Raw genomic sequence first — 18,646 nt, 5'->3', positions numbered from 1 at the left:
GAATATACATATACAAACTATCTACACGATATATATGTACAGTATAAAATAAATATAATGCATTACTTTAAATTTTGCATATAATTGTCAATGAAATTCAGTCACTGCATTAAATTATCAGCTACGATTTAAAACTAAGATTACTAAACTAATTCACACATATTTTGCATTAGCTTTGAAGTTGTCTTTTTCCATTAATACTGCTCCCAATGACTTCGAATCGACTCTCAGTTTCACGAAAACTATGTGAGAATTCAAGCAATTGCCCTTACACAACTAAGTTGTGTTAATATAATGTAATCGTTCTTGCCGTGTCTCTTTTTTTATTTTATTTATTCATATTGCGGTTAATTCTGTATTTTCTAAGTAGCAATGAAGTTTATTTTCAAGCCCTGTTTATGCTTTTCAGGGGTTTCTTACGATACACACATCTCTAGTTTTCTTTTACAATTGCTTCTTCTCTGTTATCGATATATCTTAAGCAAATCTTGATTCTAGTCGATTTATATATTAGATATTAGATTACATGTTAATCATTTCGAAATTTTATTATCACATTTACAAATGAAAAATTTCTCTCCTTTAGAAAATGTGTATTCAACATTAAATTGCATTTATATTCATAATATTTGCCATAATATATGCCACTCACGGCATTACGCCCATCTCTAGTCTCAAGCTATGCGACTCGCCTTATAATTGGGCGTACGAGGTGATTTTGTGGATTTGCATGGTGGCTTTTGCCTCCGCTGCTTAGGCCAATTTTGTTTCCCATTCTTGTTTCCCTCTCATTTCATTTCTTTTTCTTTTTTTTTTCTTTGTTAGTGGCAAACCGCAGGGCAAAAATGGCCGTGATTGCTTGCAGCTTAGGCAATAGCAACGGTAAACAGGAAATGATGTTCCTTATGCCATTGTTTGACAACGGGAAACAGGCGAACGTTAAGCCAATATATGTTCCGAGTGTATTGCGTATCGTATTCCTTTATTTACAGTTGCTGTCATCCTTTGGCAATTGATAGGCGAACACAACAATATCATCGTGGGTCTTCCAACTTTTAGTTGAATTTCTTTGTGATTTTTTCATAGTTGTTATTCTGCTTAAAGCCAACACATTGAGACGCACATGAGTTTCTCCTAGAAACATTGCCTAACTAATTAAGTAAATTACGCAGCAAAAAAAAAAACGAAAATACAAATAAAATATTCACACCTTGGCGGAATAGAAAAGTCATTTGGCGAAGTTTGTTCATAACAACTTTATTGCATTTCATCGCTTAATTAAGTGCTGTGCAACATTGCGAAAATTACGCAAACAAAACATGGATGTATATTAATTGGGCTGGGAATGTGATGGCTTGATGTATTATATTAATTTTGTCTAAAAAAAATTAATTAGAAATGGACTTTTACGAATAATATGTACGTATTTATGAAAGTCTGTTACACAAATAAAATGTTCATTTAGATATTAATTTTCTAAGGAATTCAAAGTTCATCAATGAATCGTGTGATTGGACCGAAAATAATAAGAAAATCGATCTAGCAGATTGCTTATGAATATTCCACTACATAGTTTAACGTGTAATAATAACCACTTTTCATTACACACTTTGCATTAAACAACTTTTGAGAAATATTAAACAAAACATGCTTTCACATTTTCCGTTTATTTGCATCCCCATTTTCATTTCGTTCATAAACAACCTTCTTTACATTCGCACTTTACTCAACGTAAGTGCCGAACACCATCTATACAGGCACAATAAAATGTTTTCTTCTCTAACAGAAACTTCTATTCTACTTCCTATTCCATTTTGTTCATTGTTTGTGCCTCCAGCTTATAACTTTTGCACTTTCAATCATCAATCTTAAAACGAAACGAAATCCATTTGGCTGCCAGCCACCTCCCCACAAACACCATTGTGTACTAAACTGAACTCAGCTGTGGTCCCAATACTTTCTTATTGTTGCATAATTTTTGGCTTTTGCCTGCCGCTTTCATTTGTGAATTGTTTTCTACCTATAGAATAATTTATGGGCATGACATTAAACTTATGGTGCGTCAGTATAATTTTTGTTATTTTTGATATTGATGGCCGTGATGACGACGTCAATGTTTACAACTCTTACTATATTGTTTTGCAAATTACAAATGGCTGCTAGCAAAAATTCAATTAATTTACGGTCCTTGTACCATTTCAAAAGCGTGGCGATTCCCATGAATTATGTTTCGGATTTTATGTTAACAAGTCACGCAACGGGTGAGGCGAAGCGTAACAAATGGCAGGCTATGAGGCATGAGTTAACAAATTTAAATCTTTGATAAGATTTTACCTAAGTGCGAGGCATTAATTAACATTAACGGCAAAGTTAGCTTACAAATAACTTGAGCGCTCCGCTTGACATGCAAATGCAGGCATTATACATACTAACCAGACAGCTTCAAACCTGAGTCCTGAAGCCAACAACCGCCGGCTTAAATGGCGTCGTAGAATTTATCAGGACAATCAAATTGATTGATTGCCTTATTAGCACATATTGAACATATTGAGCACTGTGTGGTGACTGCGTTAATGAGAGCCACCTTCATTCCCAGCTGGCAACAACAATACAGCCACAAGACAAGCTGATTGCGTCGCATTATTACAATGCCTTTATCCCACTTGGCGTATGCGTAATACGCAACAACTTTATAGAAAGTTCTCGCCAGATCGACAATATTCAATAATTTACATCGCACTTCAACTTATGCTGAATTTAAAACTTGCCAATCGGAAAACTACAATATAGTAGTTCCAAGCTCCCCGCCTAAGGAAGCGTAACTAAAAACAAAAATTTATAAAACAAAATTTTATCAAATCAAAACTAATTGTTTAGCTTCTGGTTCAATAAATTCACAAATTGGGAATAAATGACTAAAAATATTTTTTTTTCTGATTCAAGCTAAGTCTGCAGAAGTTAAATGTGCCAATTGCTGATCTACAATTTAATTGCCAGCCCCCGAATGGTGTTTATTTATTTATCTTAATATAATTGTTAGCATTTTATTGTTATTATTTTTTGTTTTTCTATTGACGAGAAGGTAAAGTTTCTAGAATTAAATTCAGCAATTCCATTTTGAAAATGTCAGTTGATGTTGACATTTTCCGGATAGTGTTGAAATATTTAAGGCAATTAGCTTGAGGTAGTAAGACACAGACACATTTACTACAAGCAAACAGAATTATTATCAAATGTACACATTAGTCCCACCAGAGTTTAATTAATTTAACAAATTGTGTTCGTTTTTTATATCACCGCTATGCGAAGAAGTTAATTACATTACTTCGGGGAATTATGGTCAAATGAACACACACAATAATTGAATAAATTATTAAAAAGGTTATTTAGGTTGCGGCTTCACAAAGTGCAACACAGATAAACATTAAGCATAATAAGTTTAATTGCTTAAGTCCTAAGCCTTGATTTGAGCAACGTTTTGTTCGAATAAATAGTTTTTTTTTAATATAAAACTATTCTTATACCCTGTACCCAAAATGGTGAAAGGGTATACTTGTACTAGAAAGTATATATATTTTTATCATTATCATCCGCTCTTCTGTCCGTCTGTATAAGCACCAATGAATATTATACTATAGAAGCTAGGAATACCAAACTTGTTATGTATACCTATCTTATCCATTCGCTTAGCAAGTGTATAACAAATAATATACGAGTCTTACTATTTCTTGTAGCTACCGTAGGAACAATCGGTCTCAAAATTACTTCTAGTGGAAGAACTTTATATATTTTATATATCAGTAACTATACGTATGATATACGTAATACCTAAGGTACTACAGTAAGAAAAGGGTGGGTAAAGCGTATTCAAGAGTCGAGCTGGCAGAACTTTAACATTCCACTAGTTCTTTCAACAAAAGACAATGGTTTTTTACAAACTATTCATATGCTTATCCTATCACCAATAGTTATAATAGAATTTGCTGCAAACTCTAGGTTTGTTTTTTATATTGCAAAAACAAGCAATGTAGCAGCTTAGTTTTAGTTTAAATTTCAACTAAAGCAAAGTTTCTGCTATAAATTTGTGTGAGTTTGCTTTTAAATTGAAGTTGTTTATATTTAGTCTATTAAGTTGTTAGTGGGAGTGTTGAACTCTGCAATAATAATATACGAGTATTTGTTGTGTGCTTGAGCTGCAGTTTGTAATTTTTGTAATTTTTATATGCTTTTTTCTTTAGTTTTCAGTTCTCCATTGTATTCTTTTTTTACATCGACAGCTTTCTTTGTCGATGAAATAAATAAATTAATTAATTACTTAAATTTTAACTTGACATGTTTCAACTGAACTGCCGTCCAAATAACACACATAAAAATAAAAATCCATTGTAATTAGCAATGATGTCATAGCTGATTTCATGCATAAATATTTAATTTCCCATATGCATAACTGTACATTTATAAATATACTGTCAATATATTTAGATGCGCATTTTTACATCCAACTACGTACTGTGCCTGATTTCCCAACGCCTAAATGTCAAAATTGACGTCATTGCGCTTGAGTAACATTTATTTATTTTCATTTCTTAGAAACCACACGCATGTAAATCAAAGGAAAAGATTTTGCAATTTTTTGTCTTTGCCAGTGAAATAAAGTTGAAAATCGTGCCAACTTTAAACATTTGGAATTTTGTGATAATAACAACCGTAATAAAATGTATGATTTGCACGGGAGGCACTTTTTTTATTTTAGGCATGTCCTTGAACCTTTTGAAATTTCCGCCAGCACGTAAAAATCGTAAAATGTTTACATGTTGTGACGAAGAGGACAAATGGGAGAATCAGACAAGCAAGCAGCTAAAAACAATGCAGCCATTTTCATAGCCAGGCCACGCCATAAGTTGAACTTCTTTATGCCTAAGCTGTATTAAATGTGGGCGTGCGTCTGCGGTTGGGTTCAGGTGTGTGTCGGCATTACTGCTAATTCCTAGAAACAGCCTGATGCGCACGCATAAAAGCAACAAACAAAGTGCGACAACAAAATCCTCCTAAGTACTACGTTTCAGCGATTTTGAACAAAAAAGTTATTTTTTTTTTTTTACTTTCAAATTTCACTTGGGCTTTCCTTTTGTTATTGGCAGCTCCACTTAAGTACCTGCCAGGGCGCAACAGGGTATCCGAAAATGTCTACGAACAGCACTTCCTATCCATATCAATTAGCTGGGATTGGCAAGTACTTGACCAACTCATTGCGACTAATGAAATGCGCAATTACACAAATCTGCGTATACGAGTATATACAGGCAGCTGTGTGTGTAAAACAAAAGCAAAAATAAATTATGTATAACAAAAATTGGGAACGTACTTGTGAATAAATAACTGAGATAGCCACTGGCATTAGCGGAAAACTCACAAAAGGCAGCCATTAAAATTTCAAAAGCAATTCCAAACATTTCGCCAGGATAATGAAAAAATAAGCAAGAGGCGTATGCCCAACACACATTTAGGAATATGGTAGTGCTTACACACACACATACACACACACACACACACACATACATGCATTTTTGATACAGACAGAGACAGGCGGAATTATTTGCTTGCCCTAAGCAGAGTTTTGATGTGTGCGTTAAGAGACCACGTGGCGTATGCGTAATTTGGCAGTTGCTTTTGCTTTTTTTTGCTTCGTTGCCATCCCCATCCACCTCCTGCTCATGAATATTTGGTCAAATGAAGCGAAGACAGAGATGCGTTGTTGTAATGAATTTTTCTGTCGGTGTGTGTATAAGTATTCGTATATACTTTTGTATCGGTATGAAAATGTATATATGTAAGTATATGAAGATATTCGTGCTAGTCGCGTCGGAGCGGTTGTGTTTTTGTTTACTTGTTTGTTTTTTTGATTAGAGTGCCCAACGCACTTGAGACTAAACTTCAGTTTGTGTCTGTGGCTGTCAGCATAATTCGAAAATTGAAGAGCAGAGCTAAAAAATTTAATTTGCACACTTTTAATTAAATGCATTGCTGGTAATATAATTTGTTTATTGAGTCATGTTTTTACCTTAGACATGTTTAATTCTTCTATTAAAGCTCTCGTTGTTGCTTCCAACAGCAACAACAAGCAATGCACCCTCACAAATATTTGCATCGTTGCATAAAATTCAAAGTATTTGTATGCGGATAGTACGATGAACGAACATGAATTAATTGAAATTCCATAATCTCTTCTCCTTTCTTTCTATTTGTATGCGCCTTGTGATTTATAGTGTAAACTGTCCATAATTGAGTAATCGATAAACAATTTGTGCCTTTGCAGCCCTTTTTTTAGTTTTTGTATCACTTCTTCCCTGACTACTGAAATGTGCACACCTGTTTTGTTACCGTGAATAAAAAAATAAAAAATAAAAAATAAAAAATAAAATCACAAAATATTAACACCAACCTACACCGATCCTCGGGCATTGTTTAAATATAACAACATAAACGTTAGTGTTTCAGTTGAAGGCTGTGTTTAAAAATATTAAAAAAAACATTAACATTAAGCTTCAAATTCGATAATGTCAAAAACAGCAAACAAACGTTGCCGAATTTTATATGAAAATTTCCTTGCAACTGCAAAGGAAAATATTAACAACTCAAAACAGAGCATGTCCTTGAGTCAAGTCTGCGGATGACTGTAATTAATTTTCAAAGGTAGCATCGCACACAGTATGCTGGAATAAGAGCTATTGAGGTAAGAATTAAAGAAAACGCTGCCAGGGTCATTCAATGACCTAATTCTTGCTTGTGGGGATTTGATTGTTGCACTGAAGCTATACACGAACTGGAAGCGATTAAGTTTTACTGCGAGGAAAACACCTGCCAATCATAATTATTTTTCATAATTGTATAATGTCAGATGAAGTCCGTATTTGTGCGGGACGGACCTGGCTCTTTGAATTGATTCGTAGCTTTATTTATTTAATAAGCTGGTTAATTCATTTAATTCGAGTTATTGATTACAAAATATAAAAAAAAGGTTACAACGCTGTGCATTTATGTCACGTCCGCCACTTACTGCGATAAATCATTGAAAATTTTCCCTTTTCGTAAGCTTTGATTGTTATTAAATATCCCAAATTATTTGTTTTATTACAATTTTTAATTGAATAGTAATTTATCTGTGAATTAATTTATTTAAGAAGCTTATTTAATGCATTTTAAGTAGGTTAAGAATTAATTGTTACCCTTTCCTTTTTTAAATAAATAAAATAATTGTAGCTGTTTATCTCTTGCACAGGTTATTTATAAATTTTTTTTGGAATGAAAGTAAAGTGTTCGAGCTCACTACTCGAATACTAAAGAAAACTAAAAGCATTCAATTTATTCGCCATCAGAATGACTTCACATTTTGAGCACTTTTTCATCTCACTAGTTTGTTAAGAAAAGTTAAAATGAAAAAAGTTTTAAATATCTTTCTTCCATAATACACGAAAATGCAAATTTTGAAGACATTCCCCGCGCATAGTCTTTGATAAGGTGGCCCCTTATCTCTTGCAATTTGTTTAAATTCTTGTCATATTAAGTATACGACACGTTGGTTGTCGGTATTAAATAAGCAATGTGGGCAACGTTCGCATTAAGAAAACATAAAAAGTGCATATACCCTCCCTTAAAGCCCTTTGCACATTCAATAGCTTCACTCAGTATTCACAGCTGTTTTTGCACATGGCAATTGGTTATTGATTTGTTTTCCCATTTGTAATTACAACAGCACGTTAGCCAACGAGGCACCAGTTCAAGCAATTTAAACAGCATGTGCTGCTCCTCCGAGCAATAAATTTGTGTGGGTCGCCACCTAGGCTTCGTGTCTCGATTGTACCTTGTTTGCCTTCTCACTGCTCGTCCTGCGACTATCATTGATTGCGTTTTACGCTTATTTCATTGGGCGCGTGCAAAAAGTCATTGCATGGTAAACACAAAGCAGCATATCATATAAATACAGTAAACCGTTTTTACGAGGCATTTGGGAAACGACTATCAAGGAATTTGATTTAAATTATTGTATATTATATGCGTAGCTGGGCAGAAAAAATATATAAAGGCGTTGTTAGCATCTTAAGAATACCTTTATGTGTTGTTTAAAAAGAACATCAAAACAAGTCGTACCTGGTTTAATGCTTATCGATGCATTAATACAAATAAGACACACAAATTATTCTGGCCTATCGCCAAATATTAAAGCATCGAGAAACGAAAACGCATTAGGGGAATCGTATCGACAACAAAGGCTGAAAAAAAGCGCAACACTCAATTCAAAATAAATTATATACATAAGAAAGTCAACCAATATATATTACAAATGTAAAGAGCTCCTATAATACATTTTGGAATAAATACGCCATCAAAATATATACCTCCACAGCACAGCTTCATTTATATACGACCTTAATGTATACTTTATATGCAAAGAAGCATAGTAGTTAGAAACAAGATTATTATGATGCTCTTGCGAATACACCTTTAATTTGTAATAACATTAACATTTAGAGAATGAATAGGTTATTAATATGAATGAGCGCTTTGGAAGCTGTTTGACTTCTGCTGTAACTGGGACTATACAAGTTAATATATGTAATTTACTAAACCAAAGAAACAAATGTAGCCTTTTTATAAAAACTACTTAATAATTTAAAAATGAAGTAAAAGCAATTGAAATTTCTTAAATACCTAAGCTCTAAAATGGCATTATGGCACCATCCACTGGCTCTGCACACACAACCGATTCCACTTTTCCTTCACTAACACATGTCACTCAAAGGGAAAAGTGATGCGGTTCGCTTCAAAACCTACAGTAAGCTCTAAATACATAAAAGGTTCACAGAATGACAAAAGGGGGACGATGGGGAGCATTGGCACATCTGTCGCTAAGTACCGTCCCTCTTTGTAGTTACGTGCATTTGGCACTCTCTATGCAGGCGCTGTCTTCTTATTACTTTGCCATGGCACCATATATGTAGTATATAAGGAGAACGGACGCAAAATTGATTGAATATTTCATAACACTCAATAAACATATTTATGAATACTGGCGCTGCTTCAGCTTCGTACTCGTATACATGCAAATTTTGTCGGCGTTCTTGACGACGCATCATTAACTATATATGTATTTCTGAAAAATTAATGAAGCGCTCTTTCCGCCTTGGAAAATGCGTCACTTTTTTATGACAAATTGAATGATTGAATAGTGTAAAATGGCACGTTGAATACCAAGTACAAGGCATCACAAATAATTAATTTTCATATGAAAAGGTTGCGTATACGCAGCGTGTGTACAACAAATGCCATGGATTCCGGCTACTGCAATTTTAAATTAAACGAAACACAATGGAATATAATTTCATTTATCGGAATATACGCAGTATTCAATACATTTGAAACCATCAGTAGCAGCTGCAATTTATATTTTCCTTTCTTCATTTCTTAGTAATATTTGCAAAGAGGATTCGCTGACTTAATATATGGTCTTTACTTACTGAAAGGTTTGAGGTTTAAGTGATTAGTTGGAAAATATTTGTAAAATAGCCTAAGGTCCGGATGCAAAGCATTAGGCTGAATTGCAGTTTGTAATTATATTTCTACTTCGTCAATAAACAAAGAAATGAGGAAAAAAGGCAACCATGAAATCGCTAACATATTTATTTAGCCAGTACAAGCTCACCTTTTGGCCACGTGTAATAAAATTATACTGCATTCATCATAAAATAACAAAAATATGTTAATTTAAATCATAACTTATTTTTCTTTAACATAAAGTCAAGTAGTTCTATGTGTAGAAAACAATAATCTGCTCAATGTATGTCAGCATTTACATTTTCTTGAATATTATAATTAAATATTTCTTTTATTACAATAAAATCAACTGAAGAGTTCTGCCATTTGTCAGCTGAAACTTAATCCAATTAAAGCGGAAATTAAACGCAAAAACTTTTTTTAACATACTAAATGTTTGTTGAATACTAATGCAAGCCGGGAGCGTGAAATAAGAGACTCGGCCAGCTGGTGACTGACAATTGCAACACACGCTCCACACCAGCTTAAAAGCAAATTCATGTTGCCAATGCCACAGACAGGCCACACGTGCAACTGATGCCTCTGCTGCTTGACCGCTCTACATTTCATTAATTGAAAATGAAACCAGGGAAAAGGTGCAAGGCGGGCAGGCACTCGGCTACATATGTACATTTCTCCAAAAAGGCCGCAAACTTCAACCGATAGCCAATGTCGGTGTATGACGTTGATGCCTGTCAACCACTAAGGAGGGACAGACTGCCGTTCACTCATGTGGTTGGACACTGTGGGGTGGTCAGCATTATTTGCAACGTTGAATATTAATACCGTGGACTTAACTTAGCCACATGGAGCATCGAATACCAAAGTGCAAACGTCTGTGTAATTAATGCGTTTAAAAGTCAATTAGTTGGCTGACTTCCTCACAGCCCTCCTACTGTATAGTTTTTTGTGCAAGTGACTGCAATCAAAGCAATCCATTCAACTTATATTGACTTGGCTTTTAGCACTTTTGAACATCAACCATATCCAGAACAGAAGCGGAAAAGCCAACAACAGTAAAAGTCACAAAGCCAAGGGTATTGGCAACGTCAATAACCAAGCCGGCCCATTGAGAAGAATCAACGTCATAGCCGCCTGTTGTGTTGCTTGCCAGTCAGTCAGTCGCATACGTTTTTTGTACTCCTACGGCTCTTCTATGAAATGCAACCATGACTTATTGATGAAGACCTTAAATGCTTTGAATAGCGTCATCCAATGCACAGTGGTTGAAATCCCTAATCCACCCTCATAACTCTTAATTGCGAAAAAAATGCAATTTACATGTTGTTTTTGTAGTCAGAGAAAGCGAAACTTAATACTTTTTTGGTGGCTTGACTTGGTCATTAATAAATATGTCTATATATAGGCCCATCAAAGCCCATTTGTGTTTTGCAAACCTGGGTATTAAATAAATTAATCAATCAGCTTTTTAATTACTCCTCATTTATTCATATTTTTTTAAATTTAAAAAATATTTAATTGTTAGAATGTGAAACATAATACTTTATATTTATGGCCGCTTTAATGCAATTGCACCAAACATTTCGGCCACTGTGCATCAGGGGCGAGATAATGTCGTCAGCAGACTGTTGAATAAACTTTTTTAGCAGCCCGTGTTTTCAGTCCTCCTTTGATGTGGCTGTCAGAGACAAACAAGACAACTGCTCTGGCTGAGGTCACTTGCATGTTAATTATTACATGCCTGTGTTTTTCCTATTATGGCTATCGACCATGTCCTGAGGTCAGTTGTGGAAGTTAGTTATGGCATTTCCATGTCATTGACAGACTGGTTTGGTTTCCACAGCTTGGGTTTTGTGCTTAAATATGTGCCTTTCCAACCGCAATCGCCCATTTAAAAATTTTAATTCTTTCAAAAATGCACAAACCATTGTAATGGTTTCGGCTTTTTAATTAAATTCTACTATAAATTTTACTATTAACACCAGCTTAATATTAAACGACAATAAAATGATAAGATGGTAGATTATAAATGCGTAATACATTTATAATTCGCTTTTCAATTTTCGATAATTAGAATACTATTTGGGAATACTTTGATAATACTTCGTATTTAGGCTTCAAGCTTCTTCGAACGACAAATTTAGAAGGTTTAGCTATTTAAGTACAAAAAAAAAACAGACACTTTTCTCAATGACGAAATATCAACACATTTTCTGTGGCACGCACTATTTTTAAGCTAGGGGAATTTGGAAAATATAAAAATAATTTAAATACCCTATAATATATGTAAATATGTTATGAAAACCTTCTGCAATATTTATTTATTTTCCCATTCCTTCAATTTGTAAAGTGCTATTTGAAAGCTCATTGAAACGAACTTGAAATGATTTACAATTGTAATTTTTTATACCTATTGCTGCATAAATGTCCACATCCTTGCCATTTTTATTTAACTAACATACCCAATGCTAACACAAATACATTAATTAAACGCAGAATTTGTAGTCATGGAAACTTTAGCATGAGCTCGACAAACAATGTCAGGCCTCAGTATAGAGACCACCAACGCTCGCGGCACTCCAAGAACAAGACCAGAACAGAACAAAAAATCATGATATAATATAAAAATAAAAAAAACAGCAACAAACTGAAACTCATAACTGAGGCAACTCTGCAGGCTGCTCCGGGCACGGCCGTGGCATCCGCAGCGGCAGCTCATTAACTTAATAAAATACTTTTTGACATCAATTACACGAATGAACTTGACCGCAAAAAGCGAAAGAATGTTAGAATGTAGGACCGACCGGTTGTGGGAGCAGTCGAGGGGGCTGCACGAGCAGGTGGCTACAATGCCAGCAGCAGTAAAACTAAAAGGTGATATGGTTTAGGTTACATCAAGGATGTGTTCTAAGGACACGCTGACCATAAATTAAAGAGAGCTTAGCGAACATCATAATCCAGCCAGTTATTGTATGTAGTTGTGTTTGTAGTTGCGGCCATGAGCATCCTAGCCAAAAGGTTGTATATTAATTATGGTATGCGCGTATGTAGATGAGAGTGTTAGTGTGGAATGTTAAAGGCTCCAGAGCAGCCACTGGGTGGGTGGAGAGTGTAATCGTCTTTGGGCGCGTCGCTTTGTTATGCGCATTTAGTTGACGCGTGCCGCACCCGCCCGTCTAGGCATTAACATTAACATGGAACCATATTTGCATGTTAATGGCAGCAGACAAATTATGTAACTAAAGGCAACACGCTCTCCCTAATACGACGTATATATGTTTTTCGCGGACAAGTATTTAATGATAAATTCTCGTACTTATTAAATATTCCCTCTCCCTTTCATTTATTATTTGTGACCAAAAGGACTATAGTATATGGATATATTTTTATAAAAAAAAAAACAAATTTTAAGCTTCCATTTTTTTTTTTTTTTTTTTTTGTCGAGACAATAGACTAGAGTTCTAAGTATATTCATATCTTGAATATTACCAAAACATACTCGTAAATGGAAAATGTATATAACATTAGTTTTAGTAAAGCTAACGTGTCTGATAAAAAATATTTTTAGAAATATATTAGACCTTCGTGAAGCATTTTATAAAATGTTTATTTAGCTGCAAGTTTCCCCATGTGTTGATTTATTTTCTCAGCAGCAAATATTCATCCCATCGTACACTACACTAATCCTTCATTTGATAACACAACTAATTAGCACGTATTGCTGTCTGTCTGTATTTGCAGATAATCACACCCACCCGTTCGCTGGTGCTGTGCGCCGATTCCCGCCGCGACATGGAGGACTGGCTGGGCTCCTTGAAAACGGCCACAACGCCGCAACGGCCTCGTGGCGATAGTTTTCTAATCGATCAGCACGACATACTGTCCAACCACCATCACTGGTATGCCACTTCACACGCACGACCCACCTACTGCAATGTGTGTCGGGACGCCCTCTCGGGAGTCACCTCGCACGGTCTTAGTTGTGAGGTTTGCAAGTGTAAGGTGCACAAGAGATGTGCGGCGAAGGCCATAGCCAACTGCAAGTGGACAACGCTGGCCACCGTGGGCAAGGATATCATAGAGCAGCCCGACGGCAGCATCATAATGCCGCATCAATGGATGGAGGGCAATCTTCCCGTTTCAGCAGTGTGTGGCGTTTGCAAAAAAACCTGCGGATCTGTGCTGCGCCTGCAAGACTGGCGTTGTCTGTGGTGCCGGGCCACAGTTCATGTGGCCTGTCGGCCTCAAATGGCCGTGGCGTGTCCTATTGGGCCGGCTAAGTTGTCTGTAGTGCCACCCACCAGTGTGCATTCGATCAGCAATGATGATGCTTGGGATGTGGTCAGCCCTAAAGGAAACTTCTCGCCACTGCTCGTCTTCGTCAATTCCAAGTCTGGCGATAATCAGGGTGTCAAGTTTTTGCGTCGCTTTAAGCAGCTGTTGAATCCGGCGCAGGTTTTTGATCTTATATCGACGGGACCCAGCCTGGGCTTGCGTCTCTTTCGCCACTTCGAGATGTTTCGCATACTCGTCTGCTCTGGCGATGGCTCCGTTGGCTGGGTCCTAAGCGAAATCGATCGATTTAACATGCACGTAAGTAATTATCTTTAGTGATCATCGACAACTCTATACAATCCTACTTATAGAAACAATGCCAAGTGGCGGTTATGCCATTGGGTACTGGTAACGATTTGGCACGCGTGCTGGGCTGGGGCTCCTCCTGTGACGATGACACACACCTCCCTCAAATACTCGAACGCTATGAATCGGCCAGCACCAAAATGCTGGATCGCTGGAGCATTATGGTCTTTGAGAAGGCAATTTCTGTGCCGAAAATCCCAAAAATGTCAATAACAACGGAACAGGAAGCTTTGCTCACTGGCATGGTGACCTCGGCAAATCATCATCTTCGCTTCATTGTGGAAACAAATGACACTCAGACCCTGATATCATCCACCCGCACCCTGTGCGATACAATCGACGAGCTAGTCATGCGCATTTCGGAGCATCACAAGGAGGACGAGCAGTTAGCCATCAAGTGTGACATATTGCGTCAAAAGTTGAGTATGCTGCTTGATGCCCTGAAGGAGGAAGAGACCGGTGCCCACAGTGGCGATGATCTGATTGCCACAATAAGCAGTCTGATTGCGCGAAGTATGTCGACAACGCTGAACTCAAGCCCATCGCTGCTGTAAGTCTCCTTGCTCTGATATAGTCTGCGAGTTGTAATCATATCGTTAATAATCCCACAGAAACCCCAACATATCAATTGAGAAAAACGAAAAGGACCACATCAATACCAAAGAGCGTCGGAACAGCCGCTCTCTGCGCTCCACTGAGAAGGAGGCCCTGCAGTGCCGAGCAAATAGCGTTAAGCGCGCCATTTACAATGTAGTCGAACATTCAGAACCGGGTCGACCAAAGCGCTATCAACGCAAACTCTCCATTACACCGTTTGAGGCTCTGAAGCTGCCGGTTAACAACTCCAGCGAATCTACACCGTGCAGTTCCCCATTGCCTATTATACCTCCCATTAATATCATCTCTCCAACCATGGAAACGTCTCGCTTAACCTGCATATCACCATTACCGGAAACGAGACGCGATTCTGTGGATGAGAACTTCTTCAATTCGATCAATCTGCCGGCTCCTCGACAGTTTGCCGACAGCCGACGCAGCTCGGGCGTACCAGAAGTCATACAGGAGATGGAAGAGGGCGCCAATGGTGAGACCATCTACCGCATGGGTCGCCTTTCGCTCAGTGGTGGAGCCAACATTGATGATTTCGGCAATCGTTTGTCGCCTGGAAGCGAGGGCGAATTGAACGCGGACACTGGCGAACGCAAAGTGGACTTTCTACGCGTTCCCATAATTACTGGCGAGCCCATTGTGGACCCTCTATCCGATTATCGACCCATCGAAGTATTTGAACGCACCTTCTATATGACTCGTGAGCTGGATAAGGAGCGAAAGTCGGGAGCAGAGGCAGGAAGCGATGGCAACAGCCTGATCGAAGTCGAGGAGAAAGAGGACAACACGATGACGGAGAAGTGTACGCCACAACGAGCAGCGGCACTATCAAGCAATCTGCAGGTACCCGGCATTGTCGTAACCCCCAACAACCCCCCAAATGTGTACTCAAGCGCTAGCCTAACCATTATCGATACCGATGCACTTAACAACACTGTACGTCCCCTCACCCATTACCACTGCAACAAATAACTCATCTATTTCACATTTTGCCACACTCAGCAGGAGCAGTCCTCATCGGATGACGTGCCAGGCGAGGCGAGCGATGTGCTTTCGGCCATTAGCAACGAGGAGTGCAGTGTGGCCTCCGAAATATTCGATAAGCACGAGGCAGCTCAGACTTTGGGCGATATAATACAGGCAAGTTTACCTGAAAAAGCAGTGTGGTAAGATTCTACAAAATACCCATTGATTTATAGAACCTAGATGCGAGCAACTTCACACACATCGATTCCCCCGAAACTAGTGACGAAACGGAGGCCATGCCAGGTGAAAGCCTCATGGATGACATCAGTTCCGTACTCGGGCACGATATCACCAATGCGCTGCAGGACAACACCATTACCGATGATACGACTACACTATGCTCCGAGCACGTTGGTCCAGTAAAGCCGTCACGCAAGAAATCCCTGAGCGCCCTGACCCACACCCATACGCATCCGCGCAGGCGTAACTCATCGCCACCGCGAATGGCAAGACTCGCTCGCATGGATAGTGATGACAATCCTCAGCAATTTGGTTTCGAAAATATTGTCTTCGAGATTGATAATCGATGTGATGATCAGAAGATTCGTGAGCCTCCGCGATACTGCAGCCTGGCGCAGTTCGTGGAAGGTAACGATATTGCACGACAAAGTTTCAAGGTAGGTCTAGCCACGTATTGGTGGGTCAAGTCTAAATAGTCTAGCTTAGGTAAATTGTATATGTATGTATATGCTAGCTTTATACGATCGGAAGTTTTCAGACGCAATTATTTATGGTAAATTTTTGTTGCTCTCCGTTTTGCTTCTGTCTTCAAAACTTTTTCTTTTTGTTTAACAAATTTAAAACGAAACCGTTCACTTGCGCTTGCCCAACTAATCTCAACTAACCAAACAACCAACCAACCAACCGACCAACCAACTAACCAACCAATCAATCAACTAACTAACTAATCAACCAACCGTCCAATCGCCCTCTTGCCTCTGATGAAGCGTCCCAAAAAGCGCGTCTCTCTCAAAAAACTTAAACAAACTACAACAATCGTATCTCAACAGCAGCTTTTGCTCGAAAGCGCCAACCTTGACGATGAAGCTGCGCCCAATAAGGCGACTCTAACTAGCGCCAATTTGACTACGACTAACGAGGATGAACTGTCCACACAATCAGCGATTAAAATTGAAATACACGATGTTGAAACAACAACACACACCACAACAACAACAACAAAGACGACACACAAACTCGAATCGGCAATGGCCTCATCAACATCGCCAACGAAGAAATCTGGTCACGGACAAGATGTAAAGCGCATAACATTTGATGAGTCGTGTAAGAAAGAATCCTTTGATGATGTAAATCCCAACTATCCACAGATAAGTGTTGTTGTACGTCCGCCAACACCGTTGCGCGGTGACTCAGTCAAAGCGTCAGCGGCGATCTCGTCAGCGTCGCTAACCGCGTCGTCGGCATTGCTCGGCGTACGTGGCCTAAACGCTTCGGAGATACGACGCCACTCGAGCCATGCGCCCAGCTTGTCGGTGCGTGAATTTGACAAGGACAAGGATCGTCGGCACTCCGGCTTTAATCCAAATCTATTGACATTGGATCCGGAGCATGCGCGTTTCCTTAGCAGTTCACCGGCAGCTAGTCGTAGAATTAGCTGTGGCAGTCTCTTCAAGGTAAGTCCCAGAGCCGTCCAAGCCCAACTTTATTCAATTGCATTGCACTGCATCAAGGCAAGCGAGCAAACAAACAAAAAGTACCCAAAAAAAAAAGAACAAATAAGTCAGGCGAGCAGCAAGCAGTCACACATACAGACAACGGTTATAGGTAATTGAGAAATAAAGAGAAACCACTTAGCACGAGGCTATATGCCAAGGAGGAACATACAATCTGTTTTAGTTGAGCTCTTAGGCCCACACGGATTTGCGTTTTCAGTTTCGATTTTATTTCCTCCAAAACGACCAACATCTTCATTTGCGGAAGATTCATACGAATTTATTTCGACACTGATTTACGTTCTCAGTTTCGATTTTATTTCCTCCAAAGCAAATCATCTTGTGCCCTTCATTTGGAAGATTCATACGAATTTATTTCGACACAGATTTGCGTTTTCAGTTTCGATTTTATTTCCTCCAAAGCAAATCATCTTATGCCCTTCATTTGGAAGATTCATACGAATTTATTTCGACACTGATTTGCGTTCTCAGTTTCGATTTTATTTCCTCCAAAACGCTACATCTTGTGCCCTTCATTTGGAAGATTCATACGAATTATTTCTATTACATTTTGCCATTTTTAAGTTTAAGACTTTCATTTGAAGTGCATAAGATATATTCTCAGTTAGATACGTTTTCATTTGCCACATTTCAAATGATTTTACCCACAATGTGTTAAGAAATTGAAAAGTATTTAGTAAACCACAAAAAGCTACATCAGAAAGTACGAATACTCGTAAATATATGTTTTTTTTTATAAAAAGCACAAAAACAATTGGTATGTATTTCAAAATTATGTCAACTATATTATTACAATATTATTTCATTTATCGTTTTCATATGTAAAAAAAAAAACTCTTACTGCAGCTATTCATACAAAAAACAACAACTTGTATATTACTCGCTCTAACTACACTTTCTTCATTTAAAAATAAAAAATATACGCTGCCGCTCTATAAAACAGCGACAATATATTTATCAAAGTAAAAGGCTTGTATCATGTAAGAGAATTTGTAGGGAAATGTAATCTGATTTGTTTTGAAATATGTTTTAGTGGAGGGTAGTGTATATTTTTATTTCGCATACTTAATACACAAACAAACTACAAATCCATATTAAATACGTTTTCTTAGAAGAAAAACCAA

The 18,646-nt window shown here is 37.7% G+C and overlaps 1 protein-coding gene across 4 annotated transcripts in view; it reads left to right on the top strand.

The window, feature by feature from the left end:
- LOC115623425 (diacylglycerol kinase eta) overlaps positions 1-18,646 on the top strand; it is a 63,033-nt gene that overhangs the window by 39,590 nt on the left and 4,797 nt on the right. The window contains exons 3-9 of one of the 4 annotated variants that reach the window (XM_030517753.1): positions 13,294-14,145; positions 14,199-14,743; positions 14,805-15,738; positions 15,805-15,942; positions 16,002-16,445; positions 16,839-17,084; positions 17,157-17,462. In XM_030517753.1, the coding sequence (XP_030373613.1) occupies positions 13,345-14,145; positions 14,199-14,743; positions 14,805-15,738; positions 15,805-15,942; positions 16,002-16,445; positions 16,839-17,084; positions 17,157-17,462 (3,414 nt within the window). In that variant the 5' untranslated portion in view covers positions 13,294-13,344. Of the gene's footprint in view, positions 1-13,293; positions 14,146-14,198; positions 14,744-14,804; positions 15,739-15,804; positions 15,943-16,001; positions 16,446-16,775; positions 17,463-18,646 lie in introns of all 4 variants that reach the window. The other 3 variants (XM_030517752.1, XM_030517751.1, XM_030517750.1) reach the window with 3 other exon arrangements.

Source organism: Scaptodrosophila lebanonensis, unplaced genomic scaffold (assembly GCF_003285725.1).
Source record: "Scaptodrosophila lebanonensis strain 11010-0011.00,11010-0021.00 unplaced genomic scaffold, SlebRS2 tig00000053-arrow-pilon, whole genome shotgun sequence".
In the NCBI taxonomy this organism is placed as follows: domain Eukaryota; kingdom Metazoa; phylum Arthropoda; class Insecta; order Diptera; family Drosophilidae; genus Scaptodrosophila; species Scaptodrosophila lebanonensis.
Note: the sequence above shows the minus strand (reverse complement) of the source record. Positions and strands in the feature narration are given on the sequence as shown.